Source organism: Sturnira hondurensis, unplaced genomic scaffold (genome assembly GCF_014824575.4).
Source record: "Sturnira hondurensis isolate 20B ecotype Veracruz unplaced genomic scaffold, ASM1482457v3 Scaffold0009178, whole genome shotgun sequence".
NCBI classification, from domain to species: Eukaryota; Metazoa; Chordata; class Mammalia; order Chiroptera; family Phyllostomidae; genus Sturnira; species Sturnira hondurensis.
Window position 1 is genome coordinate 1,474,473 of NW_028081809.1, and position 17,819 is coordinate 1,492,291.

The following is a 17,819-nucleotide window of genomic DNA, read 5'->3' on the forward strand; positions in this document are numbered from 1 at the left end:
GTGTGTCATGGCTGCCATCCCCTCAGTGCACCTGGAGAGGTGACACAAATGCACCTGTCATCACTAACCTTGGCACATAATCACACTATAACAGGGATGTCAAACTCATTTTCACCGAGGGCCACATCAGCCTCACAGTTGCCTTCAAAGGGCCAAATGTAAGTGTCAGTGTAACTACTTCTTAACAGTCAAGTGAGAGCTTGGTGCTGCTGCTGAATAGAAACAAGATGCTGGGCTGGATAAAACACGGTGGAGGGCAGCATTCGGCCCACAGGCCTTGTGTTTGTCACCTGTACACTATAACCGAACTGTATCTGACATCATCCACGTTGGCCTACCTCCATGGTGAAGTACCTGTACCTGGATATCATCACAGTGTAGGGTCAGCATCACGCCGAGTTGTGGATATGAGACAAGTCTTGAAGAGTCCACCAGCCTTGCCTGAGTCCACAGCCTCCTCTGCGCTCATGGTCCCCACATACGGGCTGAACAAGCTACCTGGCAGAGTTGGCCCCAGGAGAGTCATCCGCAGCATCCCTTCTTCCCAAAGGTGAGAGCAGGTCTCCACACAGAGAACAGGGGTGTGAGGTAGATGGTGCCCTGAAAAGAGCTGCAGCAGCCCAGTGCCAGCCTCCTCCACACAGAGAGTGGAGAGAACCCCTGCCCATTACACTTAAAGGCCACAGTTGTCCCTTCTAGTCCCAAGTCCATGTGCCTCTCCAGTTTGGCTGTGACATTTGGAGCTGTGGTTTTAGCAGTCCCCTTAGAAGAACTCCCTGACACACAGGCTATGGGGGCACTGAGTGCCTATTTATTAACCCTACTGTGTGCTGGGTCCAGAACCAGGGGAGGCTGGAAAGCACGCTGGCCAACGGTGGTAGCTCCAGCTGTCCGTAGTGCGGCCTGCAGCAGGGCCCCAAGAGGCCACCTGAGTTGGCTGAGGGGCTGGTGGTGGTGAGCTGGGCTCTTCCTCATTGTGGATGAGGGTCGAGTGTAGAAGGAGCTGGATGGCCACATGGAAGTAAAGGGACAGGCATAGAACACCTTTTTCTCCCAGGATGTCAGACGGCGGGATGGAGGTGAGGGCTGGGAGGCAGACCCAGCTGTGCTATCAGTCCCTGCTGGCTGCTATGGCCTTTACAAGTTCCTGTCCCTGTCCACAGTGCTGGGAAGGGCGCTAAGAGCTGAGGTTGGTGGGTCTGGGCCAGGGTGGGTAGGGACAGGTTAAGACAATAGAAACATCGAAGAGCCAGGCCCCAGGTTTGGAGAATGTGTGGCCAGTGGGGGAAACAGCAGCACATACCCAGGTGCAGAGGCACCGAGGGGACGGGTGGGGAGAGGGGAGTCGGGGAAGACGACATGCAAGACAAACAAGAGTTGTCAGTGTCAACAAGAGGCTCAGGGCTTCATGTGCCCAGAAAGAGGGGACAGAATGTCCCCCAGGTGCACAAACGCAGCAGCAGGGTCGAGCTGGCCACAGCGGCCATCCTGACGCAGGAAGGACTGTCAGGGTTGGGCTGGGAGGGCGACGCAACTGCATGAAAGGCAGGGATGGCCCGCTTCCCAAGGAGGCTGGACTTCATTCTGAGGGCAGTGAAGGATTTGGGGCCAAGGAGGGACAGAATCTGACCTGTGGCTGGGGGGGTGGGCTTGAGGTTCCCGAAGGCAGTACCTGGCTCTGGGCATGCAGGCCCTGTGTGCAGTTCCAGAGGTGGCCTAGAGTAGCAAGGAGAAGGTGGATTCCAGACCCCCTCAGCAGGTGGGGCCTCCGGGTCAGGCCGAAGGAAGGCTGGGCTCTGGAGGGGCAGAGGAAGGTGGAAAGAGGGCACCTCTCAGAGCCAGGCTGTTCACTGCTGCGTAGCAAGCCATCCACACTGGGAGTCATCTTCCTCACATAAAACACAACTGCCAAGGAGAGCAGTGGCCCGTCCAGCAGTTGGTCCATCAGTGCCTGGCCAACGTCTGTGCTATCTCCTTGGTGGTGGACCGGCCATGACGTCCTTGTTCAAGGCAGGAGGAGGAGAGGGCAGAGTGGTGGGCGTGATGGTGTCTGCCTGGGTCACCACTTCAGGTGAATGGTCCCCTCAGTGCTGGGAAGTGCAGTTGCCACTGACACCTTGTATGCCCCCATCCCTGGAGATGACCTGGCACCGATGATGCTGATGACAAAAACCTTGCCCTCGTGACTCAGGCAGGACAGCTCTGCAAGGGCAGCCTGCTCGTTGGGCCAAGGCCGCAACCTGACTGCAGGCCAGCTCCCCTCTGCTTGTCCAACCTCCCTTACCTGTCCCAGGCTCATTTCTCCAGAGGCTCCTCAGTAAACCTGCACACACACAGCCCCAGGCTCAGAGTTTGGCCCCAGGAATTTAACTTAAGACACACAGTCATGTCTGACCCCTTCATCAGGAAAGCAAATGTTTCCCAGACCCTTTTACCCCGCCCTACCTCCCACCGACGTCCGCTTCCTTCTCAGGGGCCAGAATTCAACCCTCACCAACAGCAGGATCAAGGGAGCAACAAAGAAGCCAGAAATGGGTGTCAGGGGTCCTGCCTGTCACACACCTTAATTTTTCAGCCTGGAGCTGATGCAGAAGTGGGAAGAGAGTGGCTCAGGGCTGGCCGACATTCCTGGGATGGCATTCTGAATATTTTGATAAATGGGTCGTATTTTCTGTGTTCCATGCTTTGAAAACTTTTCCTTAGCTTAAGGGTCAAAGTAAGGAAAAAATGTGGAGAAACACTCAAGATGAACGACGTTTAAGGCCTTGACCTATGACCTGAGCGGGCGGCATCTGGTATGAAATTGGGATGGTTTCCTTTGTGAGGTGAGGATGTGGTGTCACTGAGCAGTGGACACGGGAACAGAGCCTGGTCAGGGGGACTGGGGAGTGGGGCAGAGCTGCGCAGCAGTGACCGGCAGGGCTGGGAGGGGCAGATGGGCAGGGACCGCCCTGCTGCTCAGATCCCCTGGGAGATGCGGGGGCAGGCTCTGGAGCAGGGGTGGGTCAGAGGACTCAGGTCAGCGGACACTGTAGGGCTGGTGGAAACCAGTGCTTCCTGGACACCCCTGGTAAGTATGTAACAGTGAAGAGGCATCTAGGTGGGGCTTCGAGTCCCCCCAGGTGCTTTATCACTAAGCCCAACAGTCTCCTGTGATAAAATACACACCCAGGGCAGAGATGGGCGGATGATCCTGGCTTAAGCTACACAGAGACAAGCCCCAGGGCAATGAGGATGAGGTCTGTTAAGTCAGGAAGAGTTCCTGGGAGCTAAGCCTTTGATAGGGCACCCTGGCATCACCATGGATAAGCCACGCCCTCCCCAGTTGGGAGCTGCTGACAGGTGACTGCTGCAGTGTACTGTCTGGGGTCGGACAGGGGCCAAGACACACAGCCTGGGGAAGGTGACAGAGGTCCAGGGGTGTGAGAGCAGGGGCTGCTGCTCCTTCAGTATCCCCGGAAGGACCAGCTCCAGCCAAGGGAGCATCCAGCTTTGCAGGTTTTGGGGGAAATCCACAGATTGGTGCTGCTTTCTCCCCGTCCGTCCATCAGGTCAACCAGGGCCTATGTGTGGTTCTCCAAGGTTGGCGTCCAGCTTTCCCTGAGATGGGCTCCACTCCACATCTGTAACACGGAGGCCAGCAGCATATTCAGGGTGGGGCGGGGGGACCCATGCCTGTCACTTAGGGCTTTTCTAGTCTGGCTCTGCTCAACCCCAGAGGAATGCTGTTTTTCACACGTTAATGTTTTATGATTGTTTCATCTTTGAAAGATTGTAGCCCTGTTACTGACTGGGTCAAACTGCAAATCCAACCTGCTACCAGCTTGCTTGGCATGGTGCAGGGGTGTGACTGGCAGGCCCCTGTCACCACATGCGTGGTGCTCAGGGAGTGATATGGGGTGTCTTGGTCTGAAGTTGTATGATACTCTGAGCCATAGACTTGGGTGCAGGATGCTGGGAGCCCCCCGGGAAAGTGGGGTGCATGGAAAGTGGGGTCCAGATGAGCTAAATATTATGCCCTGGCCCATGGGGTGCACTCCTGCTGGGGCACCTTGGGGTCTCCGCTGCAGAAGATGGGAGCCTGGGGAGGGCTGAGGGGAGACCATCCCCCAAGGTAGGAAGGTGGCAGCGAGCTGGGGACTGAGTCAGTTGCAGGTGAAGGGACGGGCAGGGTTCAGGGCTGGGCCCATAGCGTCTGCCCAGAGAATGCGGGGCCTGCAGGGTAGTGGGAGAGGACTGCAGCCTCGGCGGAGACCTGGCACGGGGCCTGCTCCCTGCCCAGGGAAGTTCTCCCAGCCCCGCCCCTGGCCCCGCTTGCCCCAGCCAGTGTGTCTTCAACTCTGCCTCAGCTTGAAGTTTGGTTCTGGGACTTGTACCCGAACTATCCTTCCTAAGGTGGAAATGTTGCCACAAGCCCAGACATCAGAGACAAATGTGGCCTCCCCACGTGGTTGACCAGTGGGCTGGGCCTCAGAAACCTTCACCGGGGCATGTGCGGGAACTGCTGCCAGGACCTGACGGGGTGGCTGGTTCCAGCTTTTGACATGGCTGAAGTGACCCACTCCGTATGTGTTACTGTATAAAACACCTTTTATTTACCGAACCGTGCTCACCCCAGACAGCTGCCAGGCAAGACAGAGAAGTGGTGGTTTTTCGAGACAGCAGGGCAATTAGGAAGTGCAGTCAGTGATAGTGAAGCCAGTTTTCTCTTCCGTGACTCCCTGTCCCCGCCCCCCACCCCCACCCCAGGAGCAGATAGAAGAAGACAGTAACTGTGAGCCCTTGAATTAGCCAAGACAAGTCACTCCACATCATTTCATTTCAAAGTGACAGCAGGTGCGTGCAGTTATGGGCTATGCCCGACTCGAGAGGCCAGGAGACCCGTGGTGGAGCTGAACAGTGTGGAGAAATCCCAGATGCGCAGCTTTCTCATGAAAAACATTTACTTTGAAACCAAGCACCTCGATTTTATGTTTCTGCACCCACAACACCAGTCTTTTCGTTGGGAATTGTCCAAAAGCCAAATGCCGCCGTGTGTCCAGCCTGTGCGAGCCCCTCACTTCAGGAGGCAGCAGAGTGGGGGTCCTTTCTCAGCCTCCTGAAATGTCCCTTGTCCTGTGACAGCAGCCTAGAGGAGAACGCTTGCACAAAACATCCTGCCTATGTCCTTGAAGTTCTTGCAAGAGATAAGGTGGCTTCTGGCCCTTGCAGCATGTTGGGCAACTCAGGTGTCTGTCAGTCATGCAGTTTTCTGAGACAGCCTCCCCTCCCCACCAGTCTCTCTGTATAACAATTTTGTAGAGTCGATCACATATTTTCCTGCAAGTCCACCGTCCAAATTGGATCGCAAAGCTGGGCAGGGAAGGGGACGGGACATGGCATGGGGGTGGCAGTGTGCCCTAAACCCGAGCCTAACCGCGGGACAGGGAAGAGGCTGCATGTGCACAGAGGCACTGACGGCACCATTTTGGTTTTGAGAAACTAGGACTGAATGTTCCCTTACATTCCCAATGCTCTGGGGACCCTAATTGCTGAGACAGGGTCTCTGTCAAGGTGCGACGCTGGTGGATCGGGATTCTCGATGGTAAGGGCTTTGGAGACTAGTTTCCTGGAAGAGCTACATTCATTATCAGATAACCCTAAGAGATGTTTGCTTTCCCAGGCAAAAGACAATAACAGCCTTTTCATATTCATCATAATGGATTAAAATGTCCAAGAGGACATGCAGAGTGTGATTTCATCACTCAGTCTGAAAAGATGGTCTGTTAGTCCCACTGACGTTTTGTTGATCTGCTTATCATCCAGATGGCAAATGCTGGAACGACTTTTGGGAGCCAATGACCCAGGCTTTAAAAGAGCGTTTCACACAGGGCAGGACTCCTTGGTTTCTCAGTGGTAATAGATGCTGAAGGCGTGGAGGATATAGAGCAGGGTGGTGATGAAGGCGAAGAACTGGAAGGGGATGAGAGTAACTGTTACAGGTAAATAGTGCTGGATGTTGCCCATCCCTCTGGGGGGTGCTCAGCCCCTGAAGCCTAAGTGGCCATGTGCCCTGACCCTGCTGTGTCCCCTGTCCACCTGAGGACAGCAGCCACTGGCCAGCTGCTCCCTCCTCCCTGAAACTGCCCATTGTGGGCGCCCTGAGACTGCACTCCTGGCGTCCTGCTAGTGCCTCAATTGCAGGCTTGTACTTCCCTACCTGCCACAGAGCAGCTTGTCTCCCTCCCTGCCTTGGGCCCTCCCTCTCACGCTGTCCTCTGGTCAAAGTGTCTCCCCTATCACCTTCCATCACATCTGTGCTCCGATGACTCCCACAGTTTCACCCACCAGCCCGGACTCCACTCTGAGAGCCTGTGATCAGCTCCTCAACAAAGTCTCAGAGGCCCCTTCAGCTCTCAGTGGTCCAGACTGAGCTCCTGAGATTTCCCCATAAGCTGGACAAGCTCAGTCAACTTCAGGACCCTCATCCTCTCCAGCTCCACACACCGGAAATCTGTGATCTCGCCCCCACTGACTCCTCCCTCCCCTACCTGCCAAGGTCAAAGTCAAAAGTCATCTGACTGCACTGCCTGATGATCTCGAGCTAAGTTCACTTCTCTCTTGCCTCAGTGCCGTCATCCCTCACCGGGACTTCTCATGACCTCAACTTGTCCATTTCTGCCCACTCTGCCCCTCCAATCTGCCCAAAATGAGTATGTGAGCTTGTTTAACCATCATGTGATTAAAACCATATGATGGGCCCTGGCCTGGTAGCTCAGTTGGTTAGAGCGTTGTCCCAATGTCTGAAGGTTGCGGGTTCGATCCCTGGTCTGGGCACATACAAGAATCAACCAATGATGCCCTGGCTGGTGTAGCTCAGTGGATTGAGCGCGGGCCTGCGAACCAAACAACCGCAGTTCGGTTCCCAGTCAGGGCACATGCCTGGGTTGCAGGCCAGTTCCCAGCAGGCGATGCACAAGAGACAACCATACACTGATATTTCTCTCCTTCTCTCCTTCCCTTCCTCTCTAGAGATAAATAAATAAAAATAAAATCTTTAAAAAAAGAATCAACCAATGAATGCTTAAATAAATGGAACAACAAATCTATGCTTCTCTCTCTCAAGTCAATGTTAAAAAATCCTTATGATGACCCCCACTTCTCAGGATAGAGTCCCTTGCCCTTAACATACCTTCAAGGTCTGGCCAAATGCTCCAGCCTGTGTCCTGCTATCCACTCACTCTCTGTTCTCATTCATTCATTCATTCATTCATTCATTCATTCAACAGGTATCTTTTAGGTACCTGCTGTACTTCAAAAACTACAGGGCTGTAACAGTGACCATTCAGAAACTCTTGTCTTCCAGAATCAAGGGTGTCCTTGCCAAGGTCTTGAGGCCAGAGCACATCTTTAGTGTTCCAGGGGCAGCATGGAGGCCAGTGTGGCTGGAGCAGCTGAGAGTGAATGGTGCTGGGCTGGGCCACGAAGGGCCGGGACCCGTCGCTGCGGTGGCAGTTGAAGGGAGGTAAAATAGTTCAGGGAGAAGGGCAACCAGGCAGACAGGCTGGAAAGGCAGCTGAATTCTTGTGGCCACCCTAGTGGGTCATGGTGCTTGCCTGGAACCCCATTCTTATGCTAGGATAACACCCCATGCTGTACCCTCTGCCACCTAATCCTATGGGAGCCCCCAGTGACACACACTTGACCTTTCTTGCCACAGTGACTCGGAGCCAGCTGCGCAGTGGAGTCCTGCCTTGGAAGTTTTCAAAGTGGGGTTAAGGAATGTTAGGCCTGTTGGAGGAATAATTGCTGGCTGTGAGCTTCCTGCCACGTGAGGGAGCCATTTCACAAAGGGATAAAGGAGGCCGATGCAGAGAGACAAGGAGGGAAGGCAAGGAGACCTGGAGTCTGGCCCTTTGCACCTAAGGTCCAGGGGTCCTGCTTGTTCCGCCATTTGGCTGCGCCAGCTTGCCTTGGTCCCATCAGCTGATATATTACTGCTGTGGACTCTGTCACTGAAATAAAAGGACACCTTCAGCCATGCTGAGGAACCTGGGCTCCACTCCACAAACAGTGAGAGCCATTGAAGGATTTTCAATAGGAGAGGCAGGTGCTCCAATCTGTGTTTTGCAAAAAAAAGAAAAGAAAAGAAAATCTGAGGGCAGTGACGTGGATGAAAGAGGTCAGAGGTAGGAAAAATGGAAGACACCTGTATGTGGGCCTGGAACACGTGTTCACACACACACATGCACACACACACACCTCCTCCAGTCCTCCAGGCCTCCATCAGCCCCAGGGCTCAGGGGGTCTGTTCTGCAGGAGGCAGAACCAAGCCTCCTGGGGCCCCTCCCCGCTGCGGTCAGGTCTCTGGTCCAGCACCCACCGAGGCTGCGGTGTTTATGAAGTAGTTGTTTAGATCCTGGGTCTCAGAAACGATGGTGGCGTGGGCCTGCAGGACAGCTGCACTCATGTACAGGATGCCGGTGGTCCCGTGGTACAGGCTGTCCTGGAAGGGCAGAGCAGAGGCCACGTCACATGGGCACTTAGGCCAGTGAGCCCTGTCCTCTGAACACACCACTGGGAAGAGTGAGGAGAAGAGACAGGTGTGCTCCCCAGCTCCTGCCTTTTGTTTTGTTTTGCAGTGTTCCTAATGAAATATCTATTTATAATAGATATTATATAATATCTACAGATATAATATCTATATACAATAATAGTGGATTAATAAACAGCAGTAATAATATCAATACTGGCCAACATCAATTCATAGCCTGTTCTGTGCCAAACTCTAGGTTAAGACTTTTTCTCATTTCTCTCATTTAACTTTGTCAGCAATAAGATAGTTCCTATTTATCATTAGTAACATTTCAAGGAATCAGAAGCAAGGGTCAGGTCAATGAATAAATATCTGAGCTCTGGCTGGGTTACTTGGTTGGTTGGAGTGTCGTCCCATACATCAGAAGGTTGTGGGTTCGACATACCTAGGTCATGGGTTTGATTCCCAGTTGGGCATGAATGGAAGGCAACTGATCAATGTTTCTCTCTCTCTCTTTCCCTTTCTCTCTCTATAAAAATCAATGAACATATCCTCAGGCGAAGATTATAAAGAAATATAGAAATGACTGAGCCAGGATTTGATCCCAGGCTATATTAACTCCAAGCCTATGCTCTTAACCATTAGTGTTATGAAGACCCACAGTGTGCTGGGCACTGTCCCAACAATACACACATGTTGTCTCATTTTACTTTACAGCTAATTTAATGAGACTGCTCCATTATCATCTCTGTTTACAGAGAAGGAAATTGAGGCTTCGCTCATACATGGTAGAGTTGGCAGAGTTGGCCAATCTGATCTGAGAGTTCAATATTGGAACTTCTACACTGAACTCTGTGCCATGTTCTTTAGCCCCACAAGAATGTTACGCAGCCATTAAAAAAGGTCATCGTGCTCACCCCAGACAGCTGCAAATCGGCATTTCCCTACCTTTCCCCCAAAAAGGCACATCAGCATTTCATGTCTCTGAATGGAATATTCAGTTCAGGAAAACTCATCAGAAGATGAAAAAAAGCATTAGAGAAAAAGTCGATGGGGTAAGACTGCCACGCTCTCCAAGAGAAGTGCCACCAGACACTGTGTGAGATGTGACTTGAAGTCACTTATGAAGCATTCTTGCCAGCAAGTTTCAACCCGTTTTCAATAAGCCTTTAATACTAACTTCCAGCTTACAGAAAGTTTGGGGACTAGAGGGACGAGTCAAGTTGTGTCAGGAAGAAGAGAACATACGAATCCCAAAATGGGGGAACTTCTACAGGGCCACTGACCCCGTTTCTTCAACAGGTCACGGGCAGGGGGAGCCACTCCAGACTAACGGTGCCTGGAACTGTGGCTGCCAAGTGTGACGCAGAGCCCTGCTGAGGACTCTGACTCAAACAGCCAGCATGAAAAGAGACGTTTCGGACATGACTGGGGAAACTGTGACCTGGTGTTCGATGACACCGAGGAATTACCATTAACATTGTATATGTGTAGACATGTAAGAAAGGTGAACATTTTTGGAGGTATAGTGAAGTGTGTAGAATGGGATTTGAGGGTTTGCTTTACAGTTCTTCAGGGAAAAACAAAAGCAAGGAGACAAAGTGTGGTAAATCTTGATAATGCTGGAATCAGCGTTATGGGACATGAGAGTCTGCAATATAACCCGCTGTACTTTTGTGCGTATTTTAAGTTGTTCAATATAGAAAAAATCTAATGGTTAGCAAGATGCTGTGACAACATGAAAAAATTAATGATGTAATATTAAGTTAAAGAATGTACACCCACAATTACTGGTTCAGTGTGATTAAAATATATACACATTTTGCACAAAACTTGTACAGAATATGGAAGAATGAACCCAGTGATTACGATAGGACCTTGAGACTGGGGCAACTTTCCCCCTGCTAGCATTTCCTTCGATGTTACTCCACTGATTTCACCCAAATAAAATCTGGGGGGAACGTGTCAGGATGTATGTGACACAGAAATACTGTCAACTCTTGACTGATGCGGATTTGAACTGTGCGAGTCCCTTTAAACGTGGACTCTTCTCAATAAATCTTGCAAATGTATTTTCTCTTCCTTATGATTTTCTCAATAATGTTTTCTTTTCCCTAACTTAATTTACTGTAAGAACACACTATTTCATACCTATAACATACAAACTATGTGTTAATCATCTATGTTATCGGTAAGGCCTCTGGTCAACAACAGGCTATTAGCAATTACATTTTGGGGAGTCAAAAGTTGTAAGCAGATTTTCAACTGTGTGGGAGCGTGGGGTCCCTAAGCCCACGCTGTTTAAGGTCACCTGTGCACAGAATGTGTACGCGCCGAGGAAGCAACAGGAGGGGAGCACAGGGAGAGTTGCTTTGGCAGGGCAGTGCTTTCCTTCCAGGTTAGCAGTAAAAGCATTAACACAAAAAGTGTTCTACGGGGGCTGCCCCAGAAAGTTGTCTTTCTCCCTCTGCACCTAGAAGACCCATTATCCCCACAACACCCAGGACATCAGTCTTGGGGGAGCCCACAGCCCTGAGTCCCCTTGCTGGTTCTTACCAGGACTCTCCAGGACTCAAATCTCCTGTAAAATCCAAACAAGTAAGACAACAGGAACATGAGGGAGATGAGGAACGAGGTCAGTGAGACGTATAACACCCATCCATGCAGCAGCGGGTTTGCCACTTGGGTGGCAGCCACCAGGATCCAGACCCAGCACCCAGATGCCTGTAAGAGAAAATGATTGAAGGAGAGACTTCAGCTGCTTGTAGGGGGTGCACTTCCCTATGCAGGGTCTTTCTCCACTGTCTCTGGTTCAAAGTTCTTCAGGTGAAGTTAGATGGAAATTGAGGGAAGCAGGGAGGAAGACTGGTCCCCTGAGTCACAGTAAATTTTGTTAGAAAGCCAAGGGGTTAACACAGAGGCTGCCCACAGAAGGACTTGGCTAAACTTGGCCTGTGGACATATTTTCTTGGCCCAAACAGTGTTGGCATCTACTGTTTTTTAAATGTGTTTGAATGAATGGCCAACATTTAAAATAAGACACTTCACACGAGAAATCCAGATTTCAGCCATTTCTTGAGAAATCCATAGTTCTGGCTAGAGTGCACCCAGATCCCAGTCAAGAATAGGCTGAAATGACCGAGTGTCCTCAGGGGACCACAGCTCCCTCCCCTGTGTGGCACGTAGTGTTGCTTACTTTCACTGTGGAAGAGAACTCTCCTTCCCCTGGTTCCTTTCACCCACTGACAGTGCCTGCCTGGCCCTGCGGGCACTTGGGTTGGTGCCCCTCCCCCCAGGCTACAGTGCCTGATGCGCTGGGGTCCATTACCAGCTGGACAATACAGTTCGAGTTCAATCACCTCTCAACTGTGTTAAGCCATGTATTGCACCCTTGATGGAGAACAAAACCTTTTTCCTGTCTTCTCTGGGCCCTGCCTTTGCTTTTGGGCAACAGGGCTTGTACCCCGGTTGGTGAGCCCAGGGAGGAACTACGTGGCACGAGATGCGTGTCTAGTTAGAAGCCTCGAGGAGAGGGTCAGCAAGGCTCCACATGGTTTTGGTGTTGGTCTGTCTCTTGTTCTCTGAGTAACTCTCCTTCCTGGGGCCTCCTTAGGATGTCCTTGCTAGCCTCCTCAGTCTCTCTCTTTCTCTTTATTTTTAGTCTTCCCAGAAGGATATGTTTATTGATTTGAGAGAGAAAGAGGAAGGGAGAGAGAGAAACATCAGCATGAGAGAGAAACATCAATCAATTGCCTCCCATATGTGCCACAACCAGGGATTGAACCCATAACCTTTTGGTGTCTGGATGCTCCAGTCAACCGAGCTGCCCAGCCAGGCCTGTCCCTGTCTTCACTCCTGTTAAATCTGTGCTTTAAGGGACCACACAGGCTGGATCCCAGGAACCAACTGCCAGCCCATTTCCCTCGGTGACCTTGGGCCCCACACATTCACCCATTCGCCTACCAGATGTCTCACTCTCTGTAGAGGCCACCCCTGCACCTGCATGATGCTGCAAGTGAGTTCCTCATTACACCTCACTTGCCTCACCTGGCCCTATTCCTCATGCACCTCAAATCCAACAGGCACAAAACTTGAACTCATTGTCACTCCCAAATTCTTTCAGAGCCCACCTTCTCCAGCATCTGCTGAGAATGGCCCTCCCGAGGGAGAAAGAACTATGGAGCTGGGAGTGGGTGTACAGAGGCCTCCAAAGATACTCATAATGTCCCATTGCTTGTACTGCATGGTGAGCACACAGGAGTTTGTCTTTTATAAAGTAATAAAATAACTTGACAAAGAAGAAGACCTCGTTGGGTATGAGCACTGGAGATTTAGGGTGATGGCGGGGAGCCGAGGCTTTCTCCTGGGTTTGTATTTGAAGTCACATCACCAGCTTTTGAACTTTCTACAGAGTCACTGTAATCAAAAGGGTTGTCGGTGCAGGTGACGCACTTCTGCCCGCCTCCGAAGGCAGCTCCCCGCCTTCCCAGGTCTGTCGCCCTTCCACACAAAGTTCTGGATCAGCTTGTCAATGTCTGAGTGGGATTTTGTTTGTGTTGAATCTAGAAATCGACTGGGAGAGAACTGACATCTGTTCTACATCGAGTCTCCCAGTCCATGAACATGGCGTGCCTCTCCAATTATTAAGATGCTCTTTGAATTTTTAAAATCAGTACTTTTTCGTTGGGGGCAATACAGATGCTGTGCACATTTTCTCATATTTATGCCGTAGCATTTGATTTGGGGGGAGCTACTGCAAACAGTATTGCTTAACATTTAAAGAACTTCCCCAGCTGTTCATCGCTAGTGGGTAGAAGCAGGCCTGGTTTTGCATTGACCATGTGTCCTGCCACTTGCTGAACTCACGTACTATTAGTTCAAGAGGGGCTTTTGTTTTTTTCTTTTTGGTGGTGGTCTGGTGTATTCCTTGAGATTTTCTGTGTGTAATTACTAATGAGATTGAGCTTATTTTCACGTATTTCCTCTTCTGTGAAGTTTTCACTTTTTTCCAAACTTTTGTTTATCTTTTATTATTGATTCACAGCGGTTCTTTCTAACATGTGGCTCTCATTGACTACTATAAAATCACAAATGTATTCTGCCAGCATGTCTCACACAGTTGGTAGTACCTTTTGATGAACTGAGTTTTTAATTTTAATACAATTAAATATGCCAATCCATTATATACTGTGCGTTTTGGGTCAAGTTTAAGAAACCTTTCCCTATCTCGAGTTATGAGGATATTCTTGCATCTCAGATAATTCTTTGGGAATATTTTCTTTCTCTCTGAAGTACAACTTCTTCTTTCTTTCTTTCTTTCTTTCTTTCTTTCTTTCTTTCTTCCTTGTTCTTCTATAAATTCTAATTAGGAAACATTACATTCAGAATTATAGTACTCATAGTGATAATTTTCAGTTGACTATTAACAGCTTCTTTTCCAGTTAAGGGGTACAGAGGGTACACCTATCTACCTGAATGTGTTCTTTAAAAGAAATTTTTTAGCCCTGGCTAGTGTGGCTCAGTGGATTGAGTGCTGGCCTGTGAACCAAAGGGTTTCCAGTTCAATTCCCAGTCAGGGCACATACCAGGGTTACAGACCAGGTACCAAGTAGGGAGTATGCAAGAGGCAACCACACATTGATGTTTCTCTCCTCTTTCTTCCACCCTTTCCCTATCTCTAAAACTAAATAAATAAAATATTTTTAAAAAGAAAAAAATTAGCGTATTGATTTTTAGAAAGAGGAAAGGGGGAGAGAGAGACATCAATTTATTATACTATTTATTTATGCATTTATTGGTTGCTTCTTGTATGTGTCCTTGTCGGGGCCTAAAGACGGTGAATGCAATCCATCAAGAAAATCGCACCAGGAGGGCTTGGCTGAGGCAGCCCCAAACAGGATGCTGCAGCCGAGCCAGGTAGCCCCCACCCTTGTAGGCATCTCTTGATCACGAGTACTACCTACCAATTAAGATGCTGATCACGCGCCCACCCACCAACCGTCGCCAAGAGCATGCAGTGAGCATGCACAGGACAACCTATCAGGACCACTTCCCCTTTTTCCCTGCCCCCTATATAACAGCCCCGCCCAAAATAAAATTTGCAGCTTGATCAGAATCCTTTGTCTTGCTGCCTTTCTCCGCACCTCTTGTTCCCATCCCTATTCATCCGTTTCAGGTAGACTCGGGACCCCAGTTGACTGTTCTGCGGGACGGAACATGTCCTGACTGAACCCTAAACCTTGGTGCATCAGACGATGCTCTAACCAACTGAGCTACCCGGTCAGGGCTGCCTACATGTATTCGTAAGTGAGTGACTATGACTACTTTAGTTTTCCTAGGTGACGCTCTGTTAGAGGTTACTGACCTCAAGTTCATGTTCCAGACTTACTTTGCCAACACAGATTAACTACAAGTGAGCCACCCTTGCAGTCTTAGGATGAACTGGGAAAGGGCCAGTTAAATGAAGAAACAGGCCAATCCTTGGTAAAAGTTTTCATTTTCCTTCCAAATCTATCGTTTTATTGAGCACTTCCATCTCTGCCTGTGTTCCTCCTCTGCCTTCTCACACTCTGGCTCTATCTGCTGGATTTTGGCTCACACACACCTCATTCATTTGTAGCTGCTGCAGTTGTCAATAGGGTTTCTTCCTCATGCATCTTTCTTAAAAGCACCTTCCTGACAGGTTTTGCTCCTGTACTTTTGTTGGCTGTCATTCTGACAGCTGAACACCAGGGTTCAGGTTGAGAGGTCCCCTCACATGCCAGGAGATGTATGCACTCATTCTCGTCACCTTTCTTATCGGAAAGGTGACTTTCCGGAAGGTGACTTATCGGAACTGTATGCACAGTTCTTAGCGGAACCAGCACAGACCTGCGGGCTGCAGCTTCCAGGGCCCTTCTCCCGCGGGCTCTGCAGGAAGTAGAGCTGCCAGGGCATTGTGTGGGCGATCTTCTCCTTGCCCAGGAGGAGAGTTCTCAGAAGCCTGCTGACACTCAGTTTCACTTTCCCCCTTTACCGGCCTTGATTTTTTTCAGTCCAAGACTTGATGTTCTCCCAGCACTTCTTCAGCTGTTTGAAATCCCTTAGTGACACGTTTGGGTGAGAGTTGTATTCCGTGACCAGGTGCCGGCTGGGTGCGTTGCTTGAGTGCAATAATTTGCGCATCGCACACCCCAGCACCTACCTGTACTTTTCTACTAAAGCAAACAGGACACTCTTTCCCAGTTCTGAGAAGTATGTGGCAGGTTTTACAATTTCTTTGTTTTGCATTTTCTACTCTATTTCTCCTGGGCCTTAGCCATACTGAAGTGGTGGCACGATGACAGGGGAGAGGCCTGCGCGCCTTGGCTTGTCCCTGCAGGCTGGGCCGCCGGAAGGGCCGCGGGCTCTGGAGCACCAGGCGCCACAGCCACAAAGCCCGGGAGTCCTGACTCCTTGCCAGCCCGCAGCTGCCTTGGGCCAGTGGGTGCCCGCTATGGAGGGCAGCAGCTCAGCTAGGGGGAGCTGTCACCTCCCGGAGTTGCCGCGGGTTGTTTCTGTGAGAAGGTCAGTTGTTAGTGGGCAGTTTGATTTATCAGAAAATGTCCTTAGCGCCCTGCCCCATGCCACTCCGCTCCACGACAGGTATTGGCTCTCATCCATTCTAGATGTTTTCCTATTGGGTTCTGCGTCTTTCCACATCTTTCCAGTGTGTCTGGGCCTCCACGGCTGCCACAGTCAGCTGAACCGCTGCCCCTTTGCAAGACTCTGCCTTTGGTTTCCGGTGCTTCCACAGAGTCCACTCTCTCTTTGCTGTTCTGTGGCTTGTGCTGTGGTGATACAATGCATTGAGTTGTGGGGATCTTTGTTAACCTTGCTTGTATTCACTTTGCATTCAGTATCTGATCACACCATTAGCTCAGGCTTGGCAGCCTGCTTCTGTAGTCTGTGGCTTTTGTTAACGTTCAGTCCAGTGCAAGTCTTCCCTTCTATGTTTAGTGGACTTTGCACATGATGTGGAGGCAGCTCGGTTCTGAATGATGCTCTCAGAGACCCTCTGGACTTAACAATGCTGCTTCTGCCCAGCTCAGCGAAAAGTTACACACTTTCAGGTCCTGCTTTTCGTAACATACCCCTGGCTTTCTGGGACAAGCAGTCCTCACCTTACAAAAAAACCCAGAACACACTAACCTAGATATGTCACCCATCCCTGACAAGACTTCCACTGCTCTTGTCCTGGAGAGGAAAGTGCTTTTGAACTTATGGAGAATCCATGGCTCTGAAGAAGGGAGAAGGAACAGGAGGTTGACCACAAGGCAAAGGCTCTTATGGGTTGGGCAACATCTCCAGAAGCTTGGCATCTCTTGAAGCGCCCTCTCTGGGAGACTTTAACAGGGAACCCAGACCTTAACTGGATTTTGGAAGTCCGAGGCTAGGCCTAGGCTGTGAGCTCCTTAGTGTTGCCTTGTCCCAAGGAAGAGGGAGGGAGGGACCCAGGGTTCTGTTTCCCCTGAACTGGGTCCTTGCATGTCAGTCCCAGTGACAGGGGCTGCTGATGCTGCAGGGAGGCACCAGGGCTCAGCTTTAGGGCACCTGGCAAGTGTCCTGCCTGCTGCAGCATGGCAAGTGCAAACAAATGCTGTCACACAGCCAGCACCCTAACAGTGCTGGCTCTTGGTGGAGATGGCAGTCAGGATTTAGTGACTTCACCAAAGCCTGTAATATTGTAGGCTCACATTAGGCCTCTGAGGGAAGAGAATGACCCGTACTCCTTGTGCCCAGTTAGGTCCTAGAACAAAGAACGTGGGGAGGGGGTCAAAGAACATTCTGCCAAATGAATAACGATAACACCCCTATCACCTCACATTCACTGGGTGCTTTGCAGTTTGTAAAATGCATTCACTCAGACAACCTCATTTAATTTGCACAGCAATTCTAACTCCTTTGCAAACTTTCTAAGACCAGAGAGCTGCCACTTGATATCTGCCACCACTTACTGCCAGCTCACCTGTGCCAGGCCCCGGTGGGCGAGGGCGCCTCCGCCCCACCATGCCTGTCAGTGCCTGCCTCTGCCTGCCATCAGAAGCTGCCCTGACCAGACACACATAACTTACACATCCACACTTGATTCTCATCATAGACTGTGAAGTGGAGCGTGCTGGAGGAGACTGAGGTCACATAGGACACCAGGCAGGACACCAAGGGTCTCTGCACACAGTCAGATTTCACACCTGGCCTCTGAGCGTTGGAGAATCTACTTAGATTGCACGGACATCTAGTGAAGCGGCTTCACTGTTGCCCAATCCACAAGACACAAAGGAATGTT

General features: G+C 50.5%; 1 protein-coding gene and 1 pseudogene across 2 annotated transcripts in view; both read right to left on the bottom strand.

Moving 5' to 3' along the window:
- Window positions 1–4,572: 4,572 nt before the first annotated feature.
- Window positions 4,573–17,819, bottom strand: part of MALL (mal, T cell differentiation protein like) — a 28,293-nt gene continuing 15,046 nt past the window's right edge. The window contains exons 2-4 of one of the 2 annotated variants that reach the window (XM_037056765.1): window positions 11,072–11,239; window positions 8,363–8,485; window positions 4,573–5,952 (exon numbers count right to left, since the gene is read on the bottom strand). In XM_037056765.1, the coding sequence (XP_036912660.1) occupies window positions 5,890–5,952; window positions 8,363–8,485; window positions 11,072–11,239 (354 nt within the window). In that variant the 3' untranslated portion in view covers window positions 4,573–5,889. The remainder of the gene's footprint in view (window positions 5,953–8,362; window positions 8,486–11,071; window positions 11,240–17,819) is intronic. The other variant, XM_037056766.1, reaches the window with a different exon arrangement.
- LOC118994189 (myb/SANT-like DNA-binding domain-containing protein 3) lies at window positions 14,870–15,784 on the bottom strand (annotated as a pseudogene).